Genomic DNA, 19,031 nt, shown 5'->3' on the forward strand with positions numbered 1-19,031 from the left:
AGAGACATGGTTAGAGGCTTTAGATAAATTATATTCCAACTGTTCCTTATCGATTATCAAAGAAAGTTTATGATTTTTAACATCTATAATAGCTCCTGCTGTAGCAAGGAATGGTCTTCCCAATATGATAGGGATTTTTGGGTCCTCCTCCATGTCTAACACAACGAAATTGGTGGGAATTATACTCCCACCTACTTCTACCGGCACATCTTCCACAATACCACTACAACAAAAACATTAAAAGACAACGGTTAAAAATCGTTGTCGTAGGCCCTTTAAAACCGTTGTAATTGGCAGTGTTGTTAAAAGTGGGGGGCTACGACAACGGTTTTAAACCGTTGTCTTTGACTGAAAAGACAACAGTTTTGCAACGATTTTAAACCGTTGTCTTTGAATGAAAAGATAACGGTTTAAAACCGTTGTTCTTTAGAGTATTTTTTTAATAACATTGCCCGTTACAATCATTTTTGGGGCTACGACAACGGTTTTTAACCGTTGTCTTTGAGGGTGATAGACAACAACAATGGTTTTAAACTGTTGTCTTTTAAATTATTATCTTTAAATACCAATATATTATATTTCAATATAAATATATAATAAAGAATCATAATCACAAAAGAAAGAATATTCTCCACATTAATGTCATTCAGAATGTTGCTTTTACAAGAATTACAATCACAAAAGAAGAAATAAACAAATAAGTTCCATTTACAACTAATGAACAATAGCCAACTAATGAACAAGTCCCATCACAATCTTTAACTTGTAGGATTTCATTGAACTCTTTTTTTTTCACTTGCTAATTCTTTTATACCAACCTTTTTCAATATCATTGATCATCAGTTCCATAATAAATCTAGTCTTCCCCACACCAGCTCCATCAAAAAGTTCAATCTTTCCACCCCTTTGACAAGGCACCAGGAGATCAACAATCTATTGATATCAAAAGAAATACACTATTATATGTATGAAAAAACTTGTTCTGAAATATGTGTTTACCACTGTGTTGGAAAAACTTAGCAGTTATATGGTAATTCCTGATATGAGCTATATAGAAAAGTCAATCAGTTAATTTGGACCCATAAGTTCTTATTTTATCTTTCTAGTTAATTCTTGATATGAGATGCTGTTCTTTCAAAGAAAAGAGATGTTGTTCTTTCAAAGAACCGTTTCGAAAGTTGTAGCAACGACGTGCCGCTGTTGGACGACGAGTGCTTCGGCTTCTGGCCACCGTCGGAGCAGGACGCAATGGCGAAGTTTGAGTCGCTGCAATTGCTGTGGATGTAATATATTCCAAAAATCTGCGTCTAATCAGTGAATTAATGACAGTGCATGTGCAGTATATGAGTAATTAGATCTAGAGATAGAAACTGAAACATATATATATATATATATGCTTAGATAAGAAACAATAAACAACCCCAAAAAACTTTAAAATAGAAATGCTTTACTTACAGAACTCAGTTATCTCTTCTCCATCGTAAGACTTTCTCTTATAAGATAACTGCTGATCTTTTCCTTTGACATGGTGGACTAGCATTTGGCATCTGTTGAACTTTATTATATAAACAAATAGAAGGGACCAAGTTGCAGATGTGCAATGAAGCCTTGTTGACATGAGATTTGTCATCCGTCTCATGTACCTCTTTGGAGCCTTTCAAACCACCATATGATTCATTTAAACCCTTTTTCTTTTTGATGTAAATGTCTGCTCCTTGAGCTCTATCTCTAGCTTCCTCAACCTTACTAGGAAGCTCGCGAAAGCTTCCGTAAGAATTCACCAATCTATCAGCTGGAAAACAGTTGATTGTAGGAACCACTGTCAATGGAGTGCTAAGATAAACACCCTCCATACAACATGAAGCATTTTCATACTGCAATGGCTGAGCCACTGTTGCATTTGCTGCTGGAATACAATCTGCAAGCATTAAAATATCAATCATCACTACCTAGGTCTGTTGTGTGATCATGATGCATCTGTAAAGAGTAAACTAATACTGCCTCCATGAACTCTTGAGAAATCATCATCAGAATCAGATTCCAAGATACTGACAGAATCAAACCATGCATCTTCCTGGCAGATCACTGTAAAGAAGCGAAATCAAGAAATAAAAATGTTGTGTCTTTACCTCTCTGAACCACTAGCATCCATCTGAGTGTGATGCCACTGCAACTGAGTGAGATGGACTATCATATTAGAAGCATTGTGTTAATAGAGAAGCTTCACCTTGTATATACAAATACATTTTTTGTTGAAAAGAATAAATATGACTTGGCATTTGATACTTATTAAATGATGTAAACACAATCTTGTGACATAATAGACTAGTATACAGTTTTTCTTAGGAAATAATAGCATGTCATGATGTTATTTAAATTCCATCCAGAACTCATATACTGATCCCCTAGTGCTCATACCTTCGCAGAGGATCACTCTTTGAGAAAGCCACTACTGAAAACCCCAGTGTCAAAATCAGCACCATAAAGAACCTAAACAACCAAAGTTAGCATATGAGTTAGAGTTCTATCTGGCTGCAGGTTCTGGTCGAAACCAATATATGAATAAAGTTTCTAATATTAAGGTATGGAAACAACAAAGGTTCAAGGAAAGAAGAAAGTGGATACAATACATCAAAGTTGTGAAGCCAAATTGTGAAATAAATCAACAGATGAAAATGCATAATGATTATGTATGTCTGCATAGGAAATGTAGTGGCACCTCAATCTCTTCTGTTGGTCTTTCCACTATCCGCCAATATTCACCTTCAATATCATCATCGGAAGGTTCCTGCTGGCAGGACCCTAAAACAAATTCTGCACTTTTGCTAAAATATTGTCTCTTGAACTCATCTGCATACGTCTCAAAAGATTCCATAGTGAAATTTGGACCAGGTACAAATCCAAACCTCTCAACATTGTTACAACAATTAGATTCTGCCTTATCCTCTTCATTGGTATTCTCTGTTTTAAGGGCCTTTCTTCTTCCCCTCATAAAGATATGACTTCTGCACAAAAAAGGAGAAACATAACCCACAATATGTTTTAACTAACCCCTCACTTATTAATTTCTAAAATGATTGTCCAGGTAACAGACCTATAGGATCATCTATCTTCCGTACACTGAAGAAAACAGAATTCCCATAAGGAGGAGTTCTCAAGATTCTAAAAAATTGCTGTTTAGCATCATCTTTTGACAAGTGTTCTTGCAAGAAAGCACAAATATAAATAAGCAATAAGAGATAATGATAAATATTAGATAAAGAATATTTTGCCAAAATCTTTTTTAAGAATATAGAAGTGTGTTACTTGATTTACAATCAAGTCAACAGCCTTCCTAGCCACCTCTGTGTTTACTGGGAATTGATTCCCATGAAAATTTGACCTTCTCTTTGCAAGCACACCCTAAACATCGATGGTAAACAATAGATTAACAAATGTACAGCATAAACATCATCTAGAAAAACACAGTATACTAGCTATTACCTGTCTAATTGAAGATCTGGAATCCATGAATGTAACGCCCGAAAATTGAGTAGATCTAGAAAAACTGGAATTTTAGGATATTTTTACAGAATTTTTAGAGTAGCGGAAGTAGCAAAAATAAATAGAAAACGAAAACGGCCTAAGCGGGAATTGAACCCGAGACCTATGGTTTACGGATAATTCTAGTAACCGGTTGAACCCAGCAAGGCCGTGCTGAAAGGAAAGGGAAACAATTTTATTTAAGTTGGAGTTGGGCCGGAATTACCACTTAATATAAAAAGGGAATTATTAAATGGGGTTTTATTTTAATTGTGATTCTCTTCTCCTCAACCCTCACCGCCGCCCACTTCTCCTTCTCCTTCTTCTTCTCAGCGCCAACCTTAGGGTTCTCTCCCTAGGGCCCCAAGAGTACCTTCCGGCAGTGATTCCAGCACAAGGACGTTCCCCTCCACGAGAAGAACGCGTTGGAGTGAGGAGATTGTCGAAAGGATCGTCTCCACCGGAATTCTAACGAATAGGGTTGCAAGAAAATTAGCGTACGAGGTAAGAAACCCCTCACCTGCAGTATAAGTAGCTTCCGTGTGAATTCCATGTATTAGTTTAGTAATATGTAGACTATCGACACAAAGAATGCGATTTAGCGTATACTAAGTGTTCGATTAAATGATTTAGCACAGAAGAATGCAACTTAGGCATTTTAGCAGCTTAGATAAATGCAATAGAAACATTTTATAGTTTATGTAGTCTTGCTTTAGCTTTTACAGGACTAGATGTCCGATGGGTGGGCTCCCACAGTCGCCTCTAGGTTTAGATAACCTAGTTCTAGGTTCAGATAACCTAGTAAAAGCAAGATAAATTAGTTAGTTATGATTCAGTATTTTATTTTCAGTAGGGGCACTGTACAGGATTAGATATCCATTGGGCTAGGCTCCCATAGTCGGTCCCTAGGTTTAGATAACCTAGTAAACCTTACTAAATTCGGGATTTGCAACCCCGAATCTAGTTAAGGATGCGCGCACAGCATGTACAGTTGTCGGGCCCATTAGCATTATGATTATGTATTTTAATCTATTATGTTATTAGTTTTCAAAACTCACAAAGATTAGTTATGATAGTTGAGTTTGAATTCAGTTACAGCTTAGCTCAGTTCATGTTCAGTTTAGTCTTCTTTATTGATATACATGATAGTTTATCATTAGCTTTGTATGCCATGATTTAGTGTTATGTTCAGTGATTTCAGTATGCCATGTTTTCGCAAGTTTAGCATATGTGTAATAGCATGTTTTTAAAAGTATAAATGCATCGTATGCATGTTTTAGTGAGGTAGATGGTTTCTTACTAAGCGAAAGCTTATAGATACTTCCTTTTCCTTATACTGCAGATAAAGGTAAAGGGAAGATGGACTAGCGGAGGCTGGAGGACAATGCTGCAAAGATGTGTGTGGGCAGGAACTTGGAAAGAAGATCTTAGGGAACCTTAGCAAGCTTTGTTTAAACATTAGAACTTTTCAGTATTTTATCATTTGCACTTTAGTATGTTCATTGCTACGAATTAGTTAACCATGCACTTTATTATGCTTAGAACACTAGTTTTATGATGTTAGAGTGTTTATCAATCATTTTAGAACTTGTATTGTGATTGAGGCACGAAACAGTGCTGAAATCAGAGTTTAGCTGCAAAATCAGAAACTTCAATCGATCGGTGGATCGATTGGGGGTTTCCAATCGATCAGCTGATCGATTGGGCAATCTGTTCCGCGAACAGTAGGCTTCTGGGTCGATCAGCCGATCGATCCAGCCAATTCTGTCGTGAACAGAGAGCTCTAGGATCGATCAATGGATCGATTGACTAGCCTGGATCGATCAGCCGATCGATCCAAATTATCATCCCGGGCACAGTAGCGTGCTGGATCGATCACTGGATCGATCCAACCTATGACCCGCATACAGTAGCCGGTTGAATCGATCACTGGATCGATCCGACTATTCCAATTGATCTGTGGATCGATTGGGAGGCCTGATATTAGCTAGAAACCCTTAGTTAAGTTCCTTGACCATTGGGGAATATAATATATGTCATGAACAGCTTAGATTACACCCTTAGCACATGTAGAATAAAGAAATGACAATAGTTTAGCAAAATTTTGATTAGTACCGCTTCCGCATCTAGATGTAATGATGGTCATGGATTAGTTAGCATAGATTAATGTGACGATCAGCCTTACAGCTTAGTTAGTAGAAGGTGGGTCGTTACAATGGATCCCTGTAGCACGGTGTTACCATGGGAAGGATTCCTATTCTGAAAGCCTTGGTGTTTAATCTAAAGTCAAGGAATTTTGTCATCAACTGTTTAATAATTTGAAGGAAAATAAAACTTTCCTGGCAAGAATATATTCACTCACAGGAGGCCTCGGAGGTCTTTTCCCTTTAGCAGAATTTTTCTTCGACATTTTAATAATATCATCCACAATAAATGTGCGAATCGTATTAGGACTATGTTATTCAGATAGAATAACTTCAGATGCAACGGAAAAAGTTCTCGGCATACCTAAGCTCATGTTCATCTTCTTCTCAGTCATTACAATTGCCTCTTTTGTTAACGCCTTTGTTGCCATCTGCACATCCAAAACTATGAAATTAAGAAGCAATGCCCCTCCAAAATATATAATATGTAGGATCAACCATAAAAAAGAAATTACTCATCAACGAAACAATTGATAAAATGAATTAACTCAAAGAAAAAGTCGAAAGTTTCAAGTTAGGAATCTCCAAGTATCAATAACAAGAAAAGAAACTGTAACACCAAAACAAACTAGGGCCAAATGCATTGCAATAGAATTGAAAGAAAACTCACCAGATCGCAGAGAGGTTGCTGTGAAAGATTGAAAGGAGGGAGGAATTCCTGAAGATCCGTCGATTTTGGTGACACGAATTCTAGGGGTCCATCTGCTACGAGTCGTGAAGGGGTGATGGGTTTAGGGGTTGGAGAGGAAAGGAGAAGGGGCGGCAGGTTTAGGGCTTGGAGAGGAAAGGAGAAAAAAAATGTGAAGTAGGTGAAGAGATCGACGAAAATGCTTAGGGATTGAGAAGATAAAGGGGGGAATGCGGCGGGAAAAAATTTCGAGGAGAGGGAAAGAAAAAACGCGGCGGCAAAAAAATGGCGAAGGGAAAAAACGGCGAAAAAAAAACAACTGTATTCAATAACACTTAATAGACAACGGTTTTCAAAAATCATTGTCGTAATCTCAAAAACATATGTACATAGACAACAGTTTTTAAAAACTGTTGTCATAGCCTTTAAAAACCATTGTCGTAGCCCCGAAAAAGCATAAATAGACAACGGTTTTTAAAAATCGTTGTTGTAAGCTAAAAACTGCTAAAAGACAACGGTTTTTGTTAAAACCTTTGTTAAAAGGCAAAAAGACAATGGTTTGGCATAAAACCATTGTCGTTTGAGTGTTGTTAAATGGGGATTTTCTTGTAGTGTACCCATAGAGAACCTACATGAGTGATCAGTAAGTTGTAGTGTCATGGTAGTAAGTTTAAAGTTTTTGAGACCTAACTTATTATAAATAGAATAAGGAATGAGGCTAACACTTGCCCCCAAATCATCAAAAGTTTTTTCAATAAATTCAGTTCCTATATTGCAAGGAATATAAAAGCTTCCAGGGTCCTTCAACTTTGGGGAAGTGTTCTTTCCCAAAAGAGCGTTGCATTCCTCTGTAAGCGCAATGGTCTCAATATCTCCTTTCCTTCTCTTATTTGACATGATGTCCTTCAAGAATTTGGCAAACTTGGGCATCTGAAGGATTGCATCAATGAGTGGTACTTCAACACATATTTCTTTCACCTTCTCCAAGAATTTGCCAAACTCTTCATCTTTCTTTAACATAATCAATGCTTGAGGAAAAGGGACTGCTATACTTTGATGGTTGAGTGGAAGAGTCTCTTCAACCTTAATGGTACTCTCCTCATCAACTTGAATCTGATTTGGTGATGGAGGAGAGAGCTCTTCTTCATTGTGCATCCCTTTTGGAGCAGTCACTTGGGGATCTCCCAAGGTTCGTCCGCTCCTAAGCTCAATTCTATTACAGTGTTCCATGGAATTAACATCAGGCTTTCTAGGTAATTGTCCTGGTGCTCTAGAAGATGAGGAAGCTAGTTGGGCAATCTGACTTTCCAAAATCTTTTGATGTCTATCAAAATTATCCATTTTCTGAGTAAGCTTCAAAATGTCTTATTTCATTTCGTTCTGAGCTTGTTTCATTTCATTTTGACTGGACATAATTTCTTCAAACATCTTTTCAATTTTGGACATAAGAAAGCCTTGAGAAGATTATTGCTGAAAATTTTGTTGCCCGGATTGAAAATTAGGCCTTGTCCCCATGGATGGTCCTTGATCTTGGTTATTTCTATAAGAGAAATTAGGATGACTCTTCCATCCAGGGTTGTAGGTATTCAAGTAGGGGTTGTTCTGCCTCTGATTGAAACCCATGATTGCATCACATTGCTTTAATTGATTGATTTGTGCAGTTATAGCCCCCAATGGACACGAGTCACTTGGATGTTCAGAACTTCCACATACTTCACAAGAAGCAACAATGACATTGGCTGTACTCGAGCTAGCTCCCGTATTCTCAAATTTTTTTGTAAGAGCATCTAGTTTTGCAGCCAACAAAGTCACTGCATCAACATCAAATTTTCCTGATGCTTTTGTTATTGGGTTCATACAAGAATAGCCACCACTTCTTTCATTAGCCCATTGATGGTGGTTTTGTGCTACGCTCTCAATTATCTCCTCGACTTCATCTAAACTCTTATTCATAAGTGCCCCTCCAGCAGCTGAATCAAGGGACACTTTTGTGTGATAGTTAATGTCGTTATAAAACGTGTGTAGCACTAATCATCTTTCCAAACCATGGTGTGGGCATTGTCTGAGTATGCTATTGTATCTATCTCATGCTTCAAATAAAGATTCTGAGTCTGCTTGTTTGAAGCTTGCAATAAGATTCCTCATATGAGCTGTTTTACTAGGGGCATAGAATTTGTCAAGAAATTGTTGCTCGCATTGCTCCCATGTGGTGATGCTATTTGGAGCCAAAGAATTCAACCATTGCTTGGCTCTATCTCTCAAAGAAAACCCAAACAATAGTAGACACACTGCCTCTGAAGGAACACCATTCATTTTCATTGTACCGCATATTTCATAGAAGACCTCCAAGTGTTGATTTGGGTCTTCATGCGGTCCTCCACCAAATTGATTTTGTTGCACCATAGATATGATTGCAGGTTTGATCTCAAAATTATTTGCCTCAACTGAAGGCCTTGAAATACTAGATCGAAACCCCCTAGCATAAGGTGTTGCATAATCCTTTAGTGGTCTGTTTGCCATAATAGAATGTTCTTGTTCTTCTTGTTGTCTTTGCAGAATTTTTCTTCTATGAAATATTCTGTCTATCTCAGGGTCTAGAGGAAGAAGTTCTCCTGCAAAGTTAGAACTTCGCATACACAAGAACAAGATGGCAAGATATGTTTACAAAAGAAAGAGATAGAGAAAGAGTAAATCAAAAGAAAATAGAGAAAAGTTAGACAAAGAATGTTAGAATCGAAAATGCAGAATTAGAATTACAACAGAAAGAAATTGACAAGAATGTTATACAAGAAATGAAAAACTTATAAAAACATAATTCTAACAATTAGTTACAACTATGCAAATGAAAAGAAAAGTTATGTCTAGTCTAACTCAATTGATAATTCCTAATATTATAGCACAGTCCCCGGCAACGACGCCAAAAACTTGTTGACCTCCGCAAGTGTACGGAAATGTCGCAAATAATATAAAAGATTATCGTATCCACAGAGACTGGAATAAACACTAGAAATATTTCAACATGAGTTAGCTAAACAACTAATCAATTGGTTTCCAAAAGCTAAATGTAACTAATAAAAAGTAAACATAGAAATGAAAGATCAATAAACAAGATTATGGGCTATGATAAAGGAATGTTCTAGGATGTTTTGGTTTCTTTGTAGACTCCTCAATGTAAATGATCTACCAAATCTTATTTCTCAATTATCCAACATTTATAGAAGGTTACCGGTTCTCTCTTGCAATAGACAACCGGCCTAGGACTAAAATCTATACCTAAATGTGATCAATTAGATATGAACTTATGTTGTCCTTACATGGGCATGTTCCTGTCACAAAGATCCCTCAGATAATCAACACAAAGATCATACTTCTCAACCCATAAGATATAAAGATTAATCCCTAAATCTATCATACCCTCTTGAATTATCTTATTTTTCCCTAAATCTTATCCCTCAAACGTCCTTACACGGGCTTGCACCTTTCGCGTGCTTCCCTCGAAAAATTGAGTGGGAGATAATCTCTACAAGATCCATAGGACATTCAAACAATCAATCAAGAATGTGAATTAGGTCCACATCACAACAATTCATTCAAGATTGAATTGATACAAACAAGACAATATCATAGAAATAAGGAAATGACAAATCCACAAGAGTTTACATCAATTCATCATACAAATACTCCCTCCATCCTAAAACAAAGAGATCTACTCCATGAATCGAAGAGAGAAATATGAAAATATAAAGATTACAAGCATTTCTTTGATCCCCAACCCAAGAAGAGGAGAGAAAGAAAACTTATCTAAAATGAAGCTTGGTCTTCGGATCCAATCCACGCTCCCGGAGTTGAATCCGTTGAAGATCTTCCTTTAGATTGCCCATAAATCCTCCCAAGATTGGAAGGAAAGACCCAAATCTTGCTTTCTCCCAAAGGGGAGAAGATCCCCTTTCAAATCAAGAAGAAGGGCTTATATAGAGGTGAGTTTTGGGCGCCACACGGCCTCGTGGCACGGCCGTGTGAGGTTCACACGGCCTGCTCCACTCTCTTCTCTGTCAACCTCACACGGCCATGTGAGGTACATGGTTGTGTCTTGCCTCTATCAACGCCCCCTTTGCACGGCCGTGTAGATCCACATGGCCTGCACTGCCTTCACCTCTGGAAACCTGGCACGGCCGTGTGGTGCACACGACCAGAACTCTCCTGCTCTCTGAAAACCTCACACGGTCGTGTAGCGTACACGGCCGAGGCTTCTCCTATCTCTAGAAAACTGACATGGTTGTGTGGTGTACACGGCCCAGGCTTCCTTAGGCTTCAAAACTTGGCACGACCGTGTGAGGTTCACACGGCCATGTCATCTTCCTTCTCTGGTGCAGCTACACAGCCTCTTATCCTTACACGGCTTGAGCAACCCCCTATGGCAGGGTCGTGTAGGGTTCAAGTGTTATGGCTTCCTCCATCGTTTTGCTTGCAGATTTGGCCTCAAACATGCATCTTTCACCAGATTCGACTCCTACGTACAAAAAATACACAAAAGCAGATCTCCGAACAAAAAGAGTAAATATGCTAAAAAGGAAAGCTGAAAGTACGAAAATGCATAGATCAAGCATGCTCAAAGTATGTGAATGTGCGTCAAAACATGCTAATAAGTGTATACAATCTACTTACATCAGTCATCATCGGAGTAACTTTTAGGCGTCAAAGAGGCATTTTCTGAGCAGCACACAGAAATAGAAGTTGTTTGAAATGTTGTGTTTTAGCCTTTGGTCGAAGGCTCCTTATATATCCCATTCTGGGAGCTTGGACCACCCCGGGCGCCCAGACCGTGATGTAGGCCCATCCAATTAATGCGCTCCATCTTGGCGACCAGATAAACTTCGATGTTTCGGATGCTCAAACTAGCTCTAGGCACCTGAATCTCGAAGGTGCCTGCCCAAGCACCTCGCCCAGGCGAAAGCTTCCCTAGCGCCCGAAGCAGCTTCGGGAGCCCGGACCCTGGGCGCCTAAATTCCACCAAGCGCTCGGACCACCAATTTCTAGTACCTCAATTTCTTAAAAAACAAGGTTAGTTCATGCAGTAATATATAATGAAATATAAGTTTTGACAGTCTTCAGACTGTCTGGTCTTGATTTTGAGTCTCGCTAAAACTCTAGGTCAGACCGATGTCTACCCTTTTTAGGGAACGCATCCTCACCTACTCTTCTCAAGAGAAATTACCTTTTGTCAGATCGGTCCTCCAGACCGTCTGGACTTTTGATTAGTGTCCGAGACTTTAGAACTTCATGCTGAACGTCCGCTCCACGCCTTGTTCAGACTTTTACTTGGTCTGCGACCCCCAAGATTTTCACCTAAAGTCCTCGACTCTAGGATTTTACCTAAAGTCTTTGACCTGCTAAAACTTCTCCCAGTCCCCCGGACCAGGACTTCGTTGCCTAACCACAGCTAGGACTTGCCATAACCTAGAGTTACTACCCCCAAGACCTAGGGTTACCTCCCCCTAGGGTTTTCCACCCGCCTAGAATCCACTAGGACTTTTGCCTAAGAATACTTAGGACTTTCCTGCAAACTCATTCACACTTGTTAGACAACAAGTAATCTTAACTTTGAACCCATTGTCATTATCAAAATACATGTTCAATCGTTTGGTGCTCCCTACACCAACAACATGACCCTTCGGAGGGTGATGAGAACGTTTTTGGGGGCAAGGAAGGTGAATGCGGTAGCTTTTGGGGATTTCATATTGAAGGTGAAGCACCTCTCAATTATAATTGTCAAAATCTGAACAAGTAAAAGTATTCCAAGAAGTAAAAAATTCTTGTGCCATGAAGGAGTGTAAGGGAAACAAAAAGGAAGCGGAAGAGGAACTAATTGATTGAAAGGAAGAAAGATATACCAATAAAAAGCATTGGAGAGAAGGTCGAAGAAGACAAAGCGCAAGGTGATTTGTTTCTACATTACTTAGGGTTTTTAAGTATAAGCCACGAGACTAGGCCCCATCACAACCGTTTGATCAAAATAGTATGCTCATTAAAGACTGTTAATTTACAAAGAGAGAAGTGTCATTGATTGTAACGACCCACCTTTCTACACTACTACTATTCTCTAAAGGTGGACGCTACTTGACTACTAACTCTACTTAACCGGTATGATTAAAAATCACATAGAAACTCTACCGAAAAATTTCGGCAGAGTCTCCCCTGTACCGGTGACCCCAAACTGGGATACATTACATGTATACTCAGCCACAGGCGGCTGGAACATATAATTTCACAACCACGCAGTATAATAGCACAATAAAAATATGAAACTACTCTAGCAATGGCAAACAACCATATCACTCCAACAATAGGAGGTATCAAACTACAAATGCGGAAATAAACTCAATTTCAATATAACATTAAAAGAGAACTAAAAGAAAACTCTTGACAATTTTGCCAGCTAATTCTGGATCTCTCCATAGTCCACACATCACACACCGTCACAGCACCTCCTTGTCGCCTTCTTCCTTATACTTTAGCTTTTTTCCTTTATCTGCAGTAGGAGGAAAATAGTATCTATAAGCTAAAAGCTTAGTGAGCGCTATCCTACTCACAAAAACTCGATATGCATGTATATAAATAAAAACATGCTAAAACTGAATGCTAACATGTAAAGCTACTCATGCTCATAAATAGCCAAGAAATCAACTAACTGGAAAACTAACATGTATAGCTACTCATGCTCATGAATAGCAAAGAAATCATATCATGCTAACTGAAATACTAAACATGTATAGCTAATCATGCTCATAAATAGCAAAGGAACTAACTGAAATACTAAACATGTACAACTAATCATGCTCATAAATAGCGAAGAAACTAACTGAAATACTAAACATGTACAACTAATCATAATCATGCTCATAAATAGCGAAGAAACTAACTGAAATACTAAACATGTACAACTAATCATGCTCATAAATAGCGAAGAAACTAACTAAAAAGCTAACATGTAAAGCTAATCATAAAACTATCATGTGTATCAACGAGAAACTGAATTGATACCTAAGCTAAACTAATTAATGCTAAACTGAGTCTAACTTGTATTCACATAACAAATTTGTGAAGTTTTGAAAACTATTTACATAATAGATTAAAATAATAATCATGCTGCTGATGGGCCCGGCAACTGTACTTGCTGTGCGCGCATCCCTAACTAAACCCGGGATTGCAAGTTCCGAGTCTAGTAGGGTTTACTAGGTTATCTAAACCTAGGGACGACTGTGGGAGCCCAACCCAATAGATATCTAATCCAGTACAGTGCCATTGCTGAAAATAAAATACTGATTTCATAGCTAATTTTCTTATCTTGCTTTTTACTAGGTTATCTGAACCTAGAACTAGGTTATCTGAACCTAGAGGCGACTGTGGGAGCCCACCCATTGGACCGTAGTCCCATATAAGCTGAAGCAAGACTAAATAAGTTACTTCAAATGCTTCTACTGCATTTACTGAGCTATTAAAATGCCTACTGTAGCATTATACTGAGCTAAGCATTTTATCAAGCACTTGGTGTGCACTAGAACACACCCTACGTATTGAAAATCTGTATACAAAGCTTAACATAAATCTGCATGCAAAGCTTAACCAAAACTCTGCATATTAAGCCTATCAAAAATCTGCATACTTTACTTATAAAAATCTGCATGCTATAAAAATAGGGTAAAAGCAAGTAACTTTGGGCTTACTGATCATGCTATAAACTAAACAAAAGAAAGCAACTTTAAGCCTTTTAACCACACTGTAAAAACAGGGCAAAAGAATGAAACTCTAAGCTTTCTAACATACTGAAAAAAAACAGCAAGGAATGCTACTTTAGGTCTTCTAAACATGCTGTAAAAACAGGGCAAGGAATGCTACTTTAGGGCTTCTAAACATGTTGTAAAAAACAGAATGCTACTTAAAGTAAAGGAATACAAATCTGAACTGCTAACTAAAAATCGAATCAGAAACTAATCCTGCTCACGGCAGGAATAAAAGGTTCTACTGCTGCCACAATCAAAGAAGGAAAAATATAATCCTTGAACTACTCGTAAACCTAAAACAAGATTTAATAGAATACCTAACCATTCCACTACTTGTCTATTCTTGTTCATTAAGTAAACAATAAAACTAACTAATGCTTGATGCAAAAGAGTTGTCCATGCTCGTACCTCTCAGGGAATCCCACACTGAATTGCTAAATTACAACCCTTTTCATACTCAATACAGTAAGAAAGGAACTAAGACTGCCACTTAACAGAAATCCGTTCATGGTCATTGAAGTGGCCAGAAACTAAAACTTTCAGTGCTAAATGCAAGGGCTGTTTACACTCTTTGTATAGCAAGGAGATTAAAACCGAATCCATCAAGATCATAAACCTCAAAACATCTGAAAGAAACCGGACAAGAGAAAACTCTCAATCAAAATCCGAAAACCTCTCCTACTGCAGGTGAGTAGCAACTCATCGGGATTTGCTTGGACTTACAACCGAAGGAGAAGGAGGCTTCTAGGGCTTCGGATATATGCTTCCTCGACGATCTCTTGGTATCTTCTTGCTCTCCTCGACGAGAGGATCACAAAGGTATGAAGAACTCACGGAGAAGGGTGCTCGCCGGCCGCTGGAGACGAAGCCCTAGCTTCGTCTCTGTTTTCGCCCGAGAGGAAAAAAACGCCGTCACGAGAGGAGGAGAGGAGAAGATTTTGTCACGGGGAAAACCTAAGTTCTCTTCTTATAACTTTAATATTCTGTTAACTAACAATTGCTTAAATACAACTTGATTTGGGTTTTATTAACAAACCCGCGGCTGGTCTGTTGGTGTGCTGCGTTCTGCTTAAGGCCCAACTCGAGGGATCGAATCCCAGCTACAACCATTTTATTTCCTATTATTTTACTGTTCCTAACTATTACTTAAATATATATCGTTCCATATATGATTAACAAAACGAGCGTAGCTCAGTTGGTTGGGTCGGTTTTGCTTGGGTCAGTCCGACCCGAGATCGTGGGTTCGAATCTCACCTTCAACGTTTTTTATCAAAACTTCTTTCTTTTTGTAACCCTACTAAACGACCTCCAAAAATTACATAAAAATACTCTAAAAATTCCTAAAAATCTCTAGAATATTTTAAAAGTATTTCCAAATATTTTTATGGACATTTGGAACTCGAAATAAGGAAAATTGGGTCGTTACATTGATATGTATGAAAAGACGTGTGTCAACTTTTGCTTCAAAGAATGTGTTAGTGGAACACGTGGCGTTCACCCATAAATATGCATTTATGATGGATAAGATAGCTGAATCATAACACTGAAAAATGTCTTCCTGCATATCAGTGGTATACTACCAGGCACCTTGATCCTCTGACATGATTTTTTTCAAGAAATATCACAAAAAGTATAGCATCGGTGGGCAAACGGGCCTGAACACCACCAGGCGCTCGGACCACCAATTTCTAGTACCTCAATTTCTTACAAAACAAGGTTAGTTCATGCAGTAATATATAACGAAATATAAGTTTTGACAGTCTTCAGACTATCTGGTCTTGATTTTGAGTTTCTCTAAAACTCTAGGTCTGATTGACGCCTACTGTTCCCTTTTTAGGGAACACATCCTCACCTACTCTTCTCAGGAGAAATTACCTTTTGCCATATCGGTCCTCCAGATCGTCTGGACTTTTTCTTAGCGTCCAAGACTTCAGGATTTCATGCTGAACGTCCGCTCCACGCCTTGTCCAGACTTTTACTTAGTCCGTGACCCCCAGGATTTTCACCTAAAGTCCTCGACTCTAGGATTTTACCTAAAGTGTTTGACCCGCTAAAACTTCGCCCAATCCCCCGGACCAGGACTTCATTGCTTAACCACAGTTAGGACTTGTCATAACCTAGAGTTACCAACCCCTAAGATCTAGGGTTACCTCCCCCTAGGATTTTCCACCTGCCTAGAATCCACTAGGACTTTTGCTTAAGAACACTTAAGACTTTCCTGCAAACTCATTCACACTTGTTAGACAACAAGTAATCTTAACTTTGAACCCTTTGCTATTATCAAAATACATGTTCGATCGTTTGGTGCTCCCTACACCAACAACATGACCCTTCGGAGGGTGATGAGAGCATTCTTGGGGGCAAGGAAGGTGAATGCAGTAGCTTTTGGGGATTTCATATTGAAGGTGAAGCACCTCTCGATTATAATTGTCAAAATCTGAATGAGTAAAAGTATTCCAGGAAGTAAAAAATTCTTGTGCAATGAAGGAGTGTATGGGAAACAAAAAGGAAGCAAAAGAGGAACTAATTGATTGAAAGGAAGAAAGATACGCCAATAAAAAGTGTTGGAGAGAAGGTCGAAGAAGACAAAGCGCAAGGTGATTTGTTTCTACATCACTTAGGGTTTTTAAGTATAAGCCACGAGACTAGGCCCCATCACAACCGATTGATCAAAATAGTATGCTCATTAAAGACTGTTAATTTACAAAGAGAGAAGTGTTATTGATATGTATGAAAAGACGTGTGTCAACCTTTGCTTCAAAGAATGTGTTAGTGGATCATGTGGCGTTCACCCATAAATGAGCATTTATGATGGATAGATAGCTAAATCATTACACTGAAAAACGTCTTTCCATGTATCAGTGGTATACTACCAGGCACCTTGATCCTCTGACATGCATTTTTTCAAAAAATATCACAAAAAGTATAACATCGGTGGGCAAATGGGAGCACGTCCTCTCTGTCGGATCAATAAGTTGGTCGAACGAGCAAATATAGGACTCGGGTCTAGTCAGTCAACTACGAGTCTCCTTCAACTAGACTTGAAGGGAAGACTAGTGATACAGGATGTTATACGCAGACCCTAGGAAAACGTGGCATCTAAGTTAAGGTGAGATGGTAGTCAAAGTCAAGGAAAGGTAGTAGTCAAAAGGTTACTCTCAATAGGACTTCGTCCCTCGTCTAGCACTAAGGTCCTCGGTACAAGGATGGCCAGTCCATTAGCCGATCGGCCCTAAGGAATCCAATGTTCTAGGCATATGCTAAGACGTCTATTATATATTCGATCGGCTATTAGCCGAACGGGTTTAAGCGATAGTCGGTCTACCACGAGGCTGCTCAGTCATATGACAAGTCAAATTTTAGGGAATTAGCCTCCCTCTCTCAGTATGTCCTTCAGCATATGTTTGTTTGATCCAATAGCAATTTAGTAATAGTTTCGGTCAGATTTATATATCTTAGAGTGCCCGTCTCTCATATATACATGAAGGTGTAAAGTCATTCTCCTTATAAACTCGGTTGGGCTTCCAAATCTTAGGTTATTAAGAGGCATCTCCTATCCTATGGATGATCGATTTAAAGTACCGATCAAATCTCTTGGGACTCGATTCCCCATCAGAGGCAACCAGCATATGTCCAATTGATCATAAAATTGACTGGATCTAGAGAACTAAGCTTCATATTGCTCCAATATCATATTTTCATCATTGCATGGTGCATCGCTGAGCGGCTTAAAGATAGGCAACTATATACTCCATTCGAGATATACTTAGGAGAGAACACCATCAGAGAATTTCAACAACCTATCAAAAAATAATAACTGCTTGTTAGAGGGGCGCAGATCTTCTGGACCAGGAATTCCTGGTCCTCTCCTGGACCACACAAGTAGTATAAAACTCTCCTTCACGTGCAAAGCACGTGCACGCGCCAACGCCCAAAAAAACCCTAGCCTCTTTCAACTCCAGCGTCGCCTCCCTCCCTCCACCGCCGCTTCCCTCCCAGGTCCTCCGGATGCTCGGAAACGGCCGCTATGAGGAAACGTGCATCAACGGATCGAAGTGCCTCTGCCACATCCGCGGCAAGATGCACAAGAAGGTCTGGATCGCCGCCGGGGACATCATCCTCGTCGACCTCCGAGACTACCAGGACGACAACGCGGACATCATCTTCAAGTATATGCCTTACGAGGCCCATCTCCTTAAGGTCTACGGTGAGCTCCCTGAGAACATCCGCCTCAACGTGGGCATCGAACGGCTCGACGAGGAGGACGAGGGTGGTGCCGATGACTACATCGAGTGCGAGGATGAAGATATTGACAAGATCTAAGGTAGCAGTGTTCTCTCCTATCTGTTGATGAGATTTTCCTTATAGTCCTCTTAAATCCGCTTCTGGGAATTGGGAAATAACATATGTGTATGCTGTTAAGGTCTTGATTTCTGTGATAGTTGTCGGTCTTGAATAAGGTTATAGTTCTTGTTTGATGTGATGAACGGTGCTTGTATTTCACTCTAGTGGGCTGTAAAAATAACATCTTTGAACATCTTTAGTTTGATTATTGCTATACCCTTTTGAACAATGCCGCAGATTTTCTCTGGCGGTGCCGTCGGTGTCAGCTACGACTACACCACCGTCGTGGTCGATAGCCTCGCTGAGAAGAAGCCTCTACCGGAGAAAGGCCGGTTCTTGGAGCCGGTGTTGCAAGCAGGGCTGTCGATGAAAATTTTGAGGGCGGCGGAGCGCAATGGCCGCCTTCTTCCTCCTTTGCCACCCCAGTGGACCAATCCTCCTCCGCCAATGTCGGGCGTTGATAGCCTCGCCATGAGGAAGCGTCTTCCAAAGTGACGCCAACTAACGGAGGTGACTGTGCAAGCGGAGCCAATGGCGGAAGAGGCAAGCGGC

The 19,031-nt window shown here is 39.4% G+C and overlaps 1 protein-coding gene, 1 long non-coding RNA gene and 1 pseudogene across 12 annotated transcripts; 2 read left to right on the top strand and 1 right to left on the bottom strand.

Moving 5' to 3' along the window:
• Positions 1 to 607: 607 nt before the first annotated feature.
• LOC122001000 lies at positions 608 to 12,877 on the bottom strand. 11 transcript variants are annotated; one of them, XR_006117263.1, is made up of 8 exons: positions 6,031 to 6,828; positions 3,484 to 3,538; positions 3,307 to 3,402; positions 3,095 to 3,202; positions 2,720 to 3,005; positions 2,419 to 2,490; positions 2,130 to 2,187; positions 608 to 1,918 (listed from the first exon to the last, which is right to left on the bottom strand). It is a non-coding gene; the product is annotated as an uncharacterized LOC122001000 (long non-coding RNA). The 11 variants fall into 11 exon arrangements; XR_006117258.1 differs by adding an exon at positions 12,829 to 12,863 and having other exon boundaries at positions 608 to 2,490; positions 6,031 to 6,097; XR_006117267.1 differs by adding an exon at positions 12,829 to 12,850 and having other exon boundaries at positions 608 to 2,490; positions 3,484 to 3,547; positions 6,031 to 6,097.
• Positions 8,396 to 8,467, top strand: LOC122003254 (annotated as a pseudogene).
• A 5,260-nt stretch (positions 12,878 to 18,137) lies between the features above and the next one.
• On the top strand, positions 18,138 to 18,660 carry LOC121999934 (eukaryotic translation initiation factor 1A-like). The gene has a single exon (XM_042554546.1). It carries the CDS (start codon positions 18,144 to 18,146, stop codon positions 18,456 to 18,458), a length of 315 nt encoding a protein of 104 aa, XP_042410480.1. The 5' UTR covers positions 18,138 to 18,143; the 3' UTR covers positions 18,459 to 18,660.
• Positions 18,661 to 19,031: the final 371 nt, after the last annotated feature.

Source organism: Zingiber officinale, chromosome 7A (genome assembly GCF_018446385.1).
Source record: "Zingiber officinale cultivar Zhangliang chromosome 7A, Zo_v1.1, whole genome shotgun sequence".
Classification (NCBI taxonomy): Eukaryota; Viridiplantae; Streptophyta; class Magnoliopsida; order Zingiberales; family Zingiberaceae; genus Zingiber; species Zingiber officinale.

Coding starts and splice junctions, on each gene's coding strand:
- LOC121999934 (XM_042554546.1), top strand. CDS start 18,144: ATGCTCGGAAACGGCCGCTATGAGGAAACGTGCATCAACGGATCGAAG.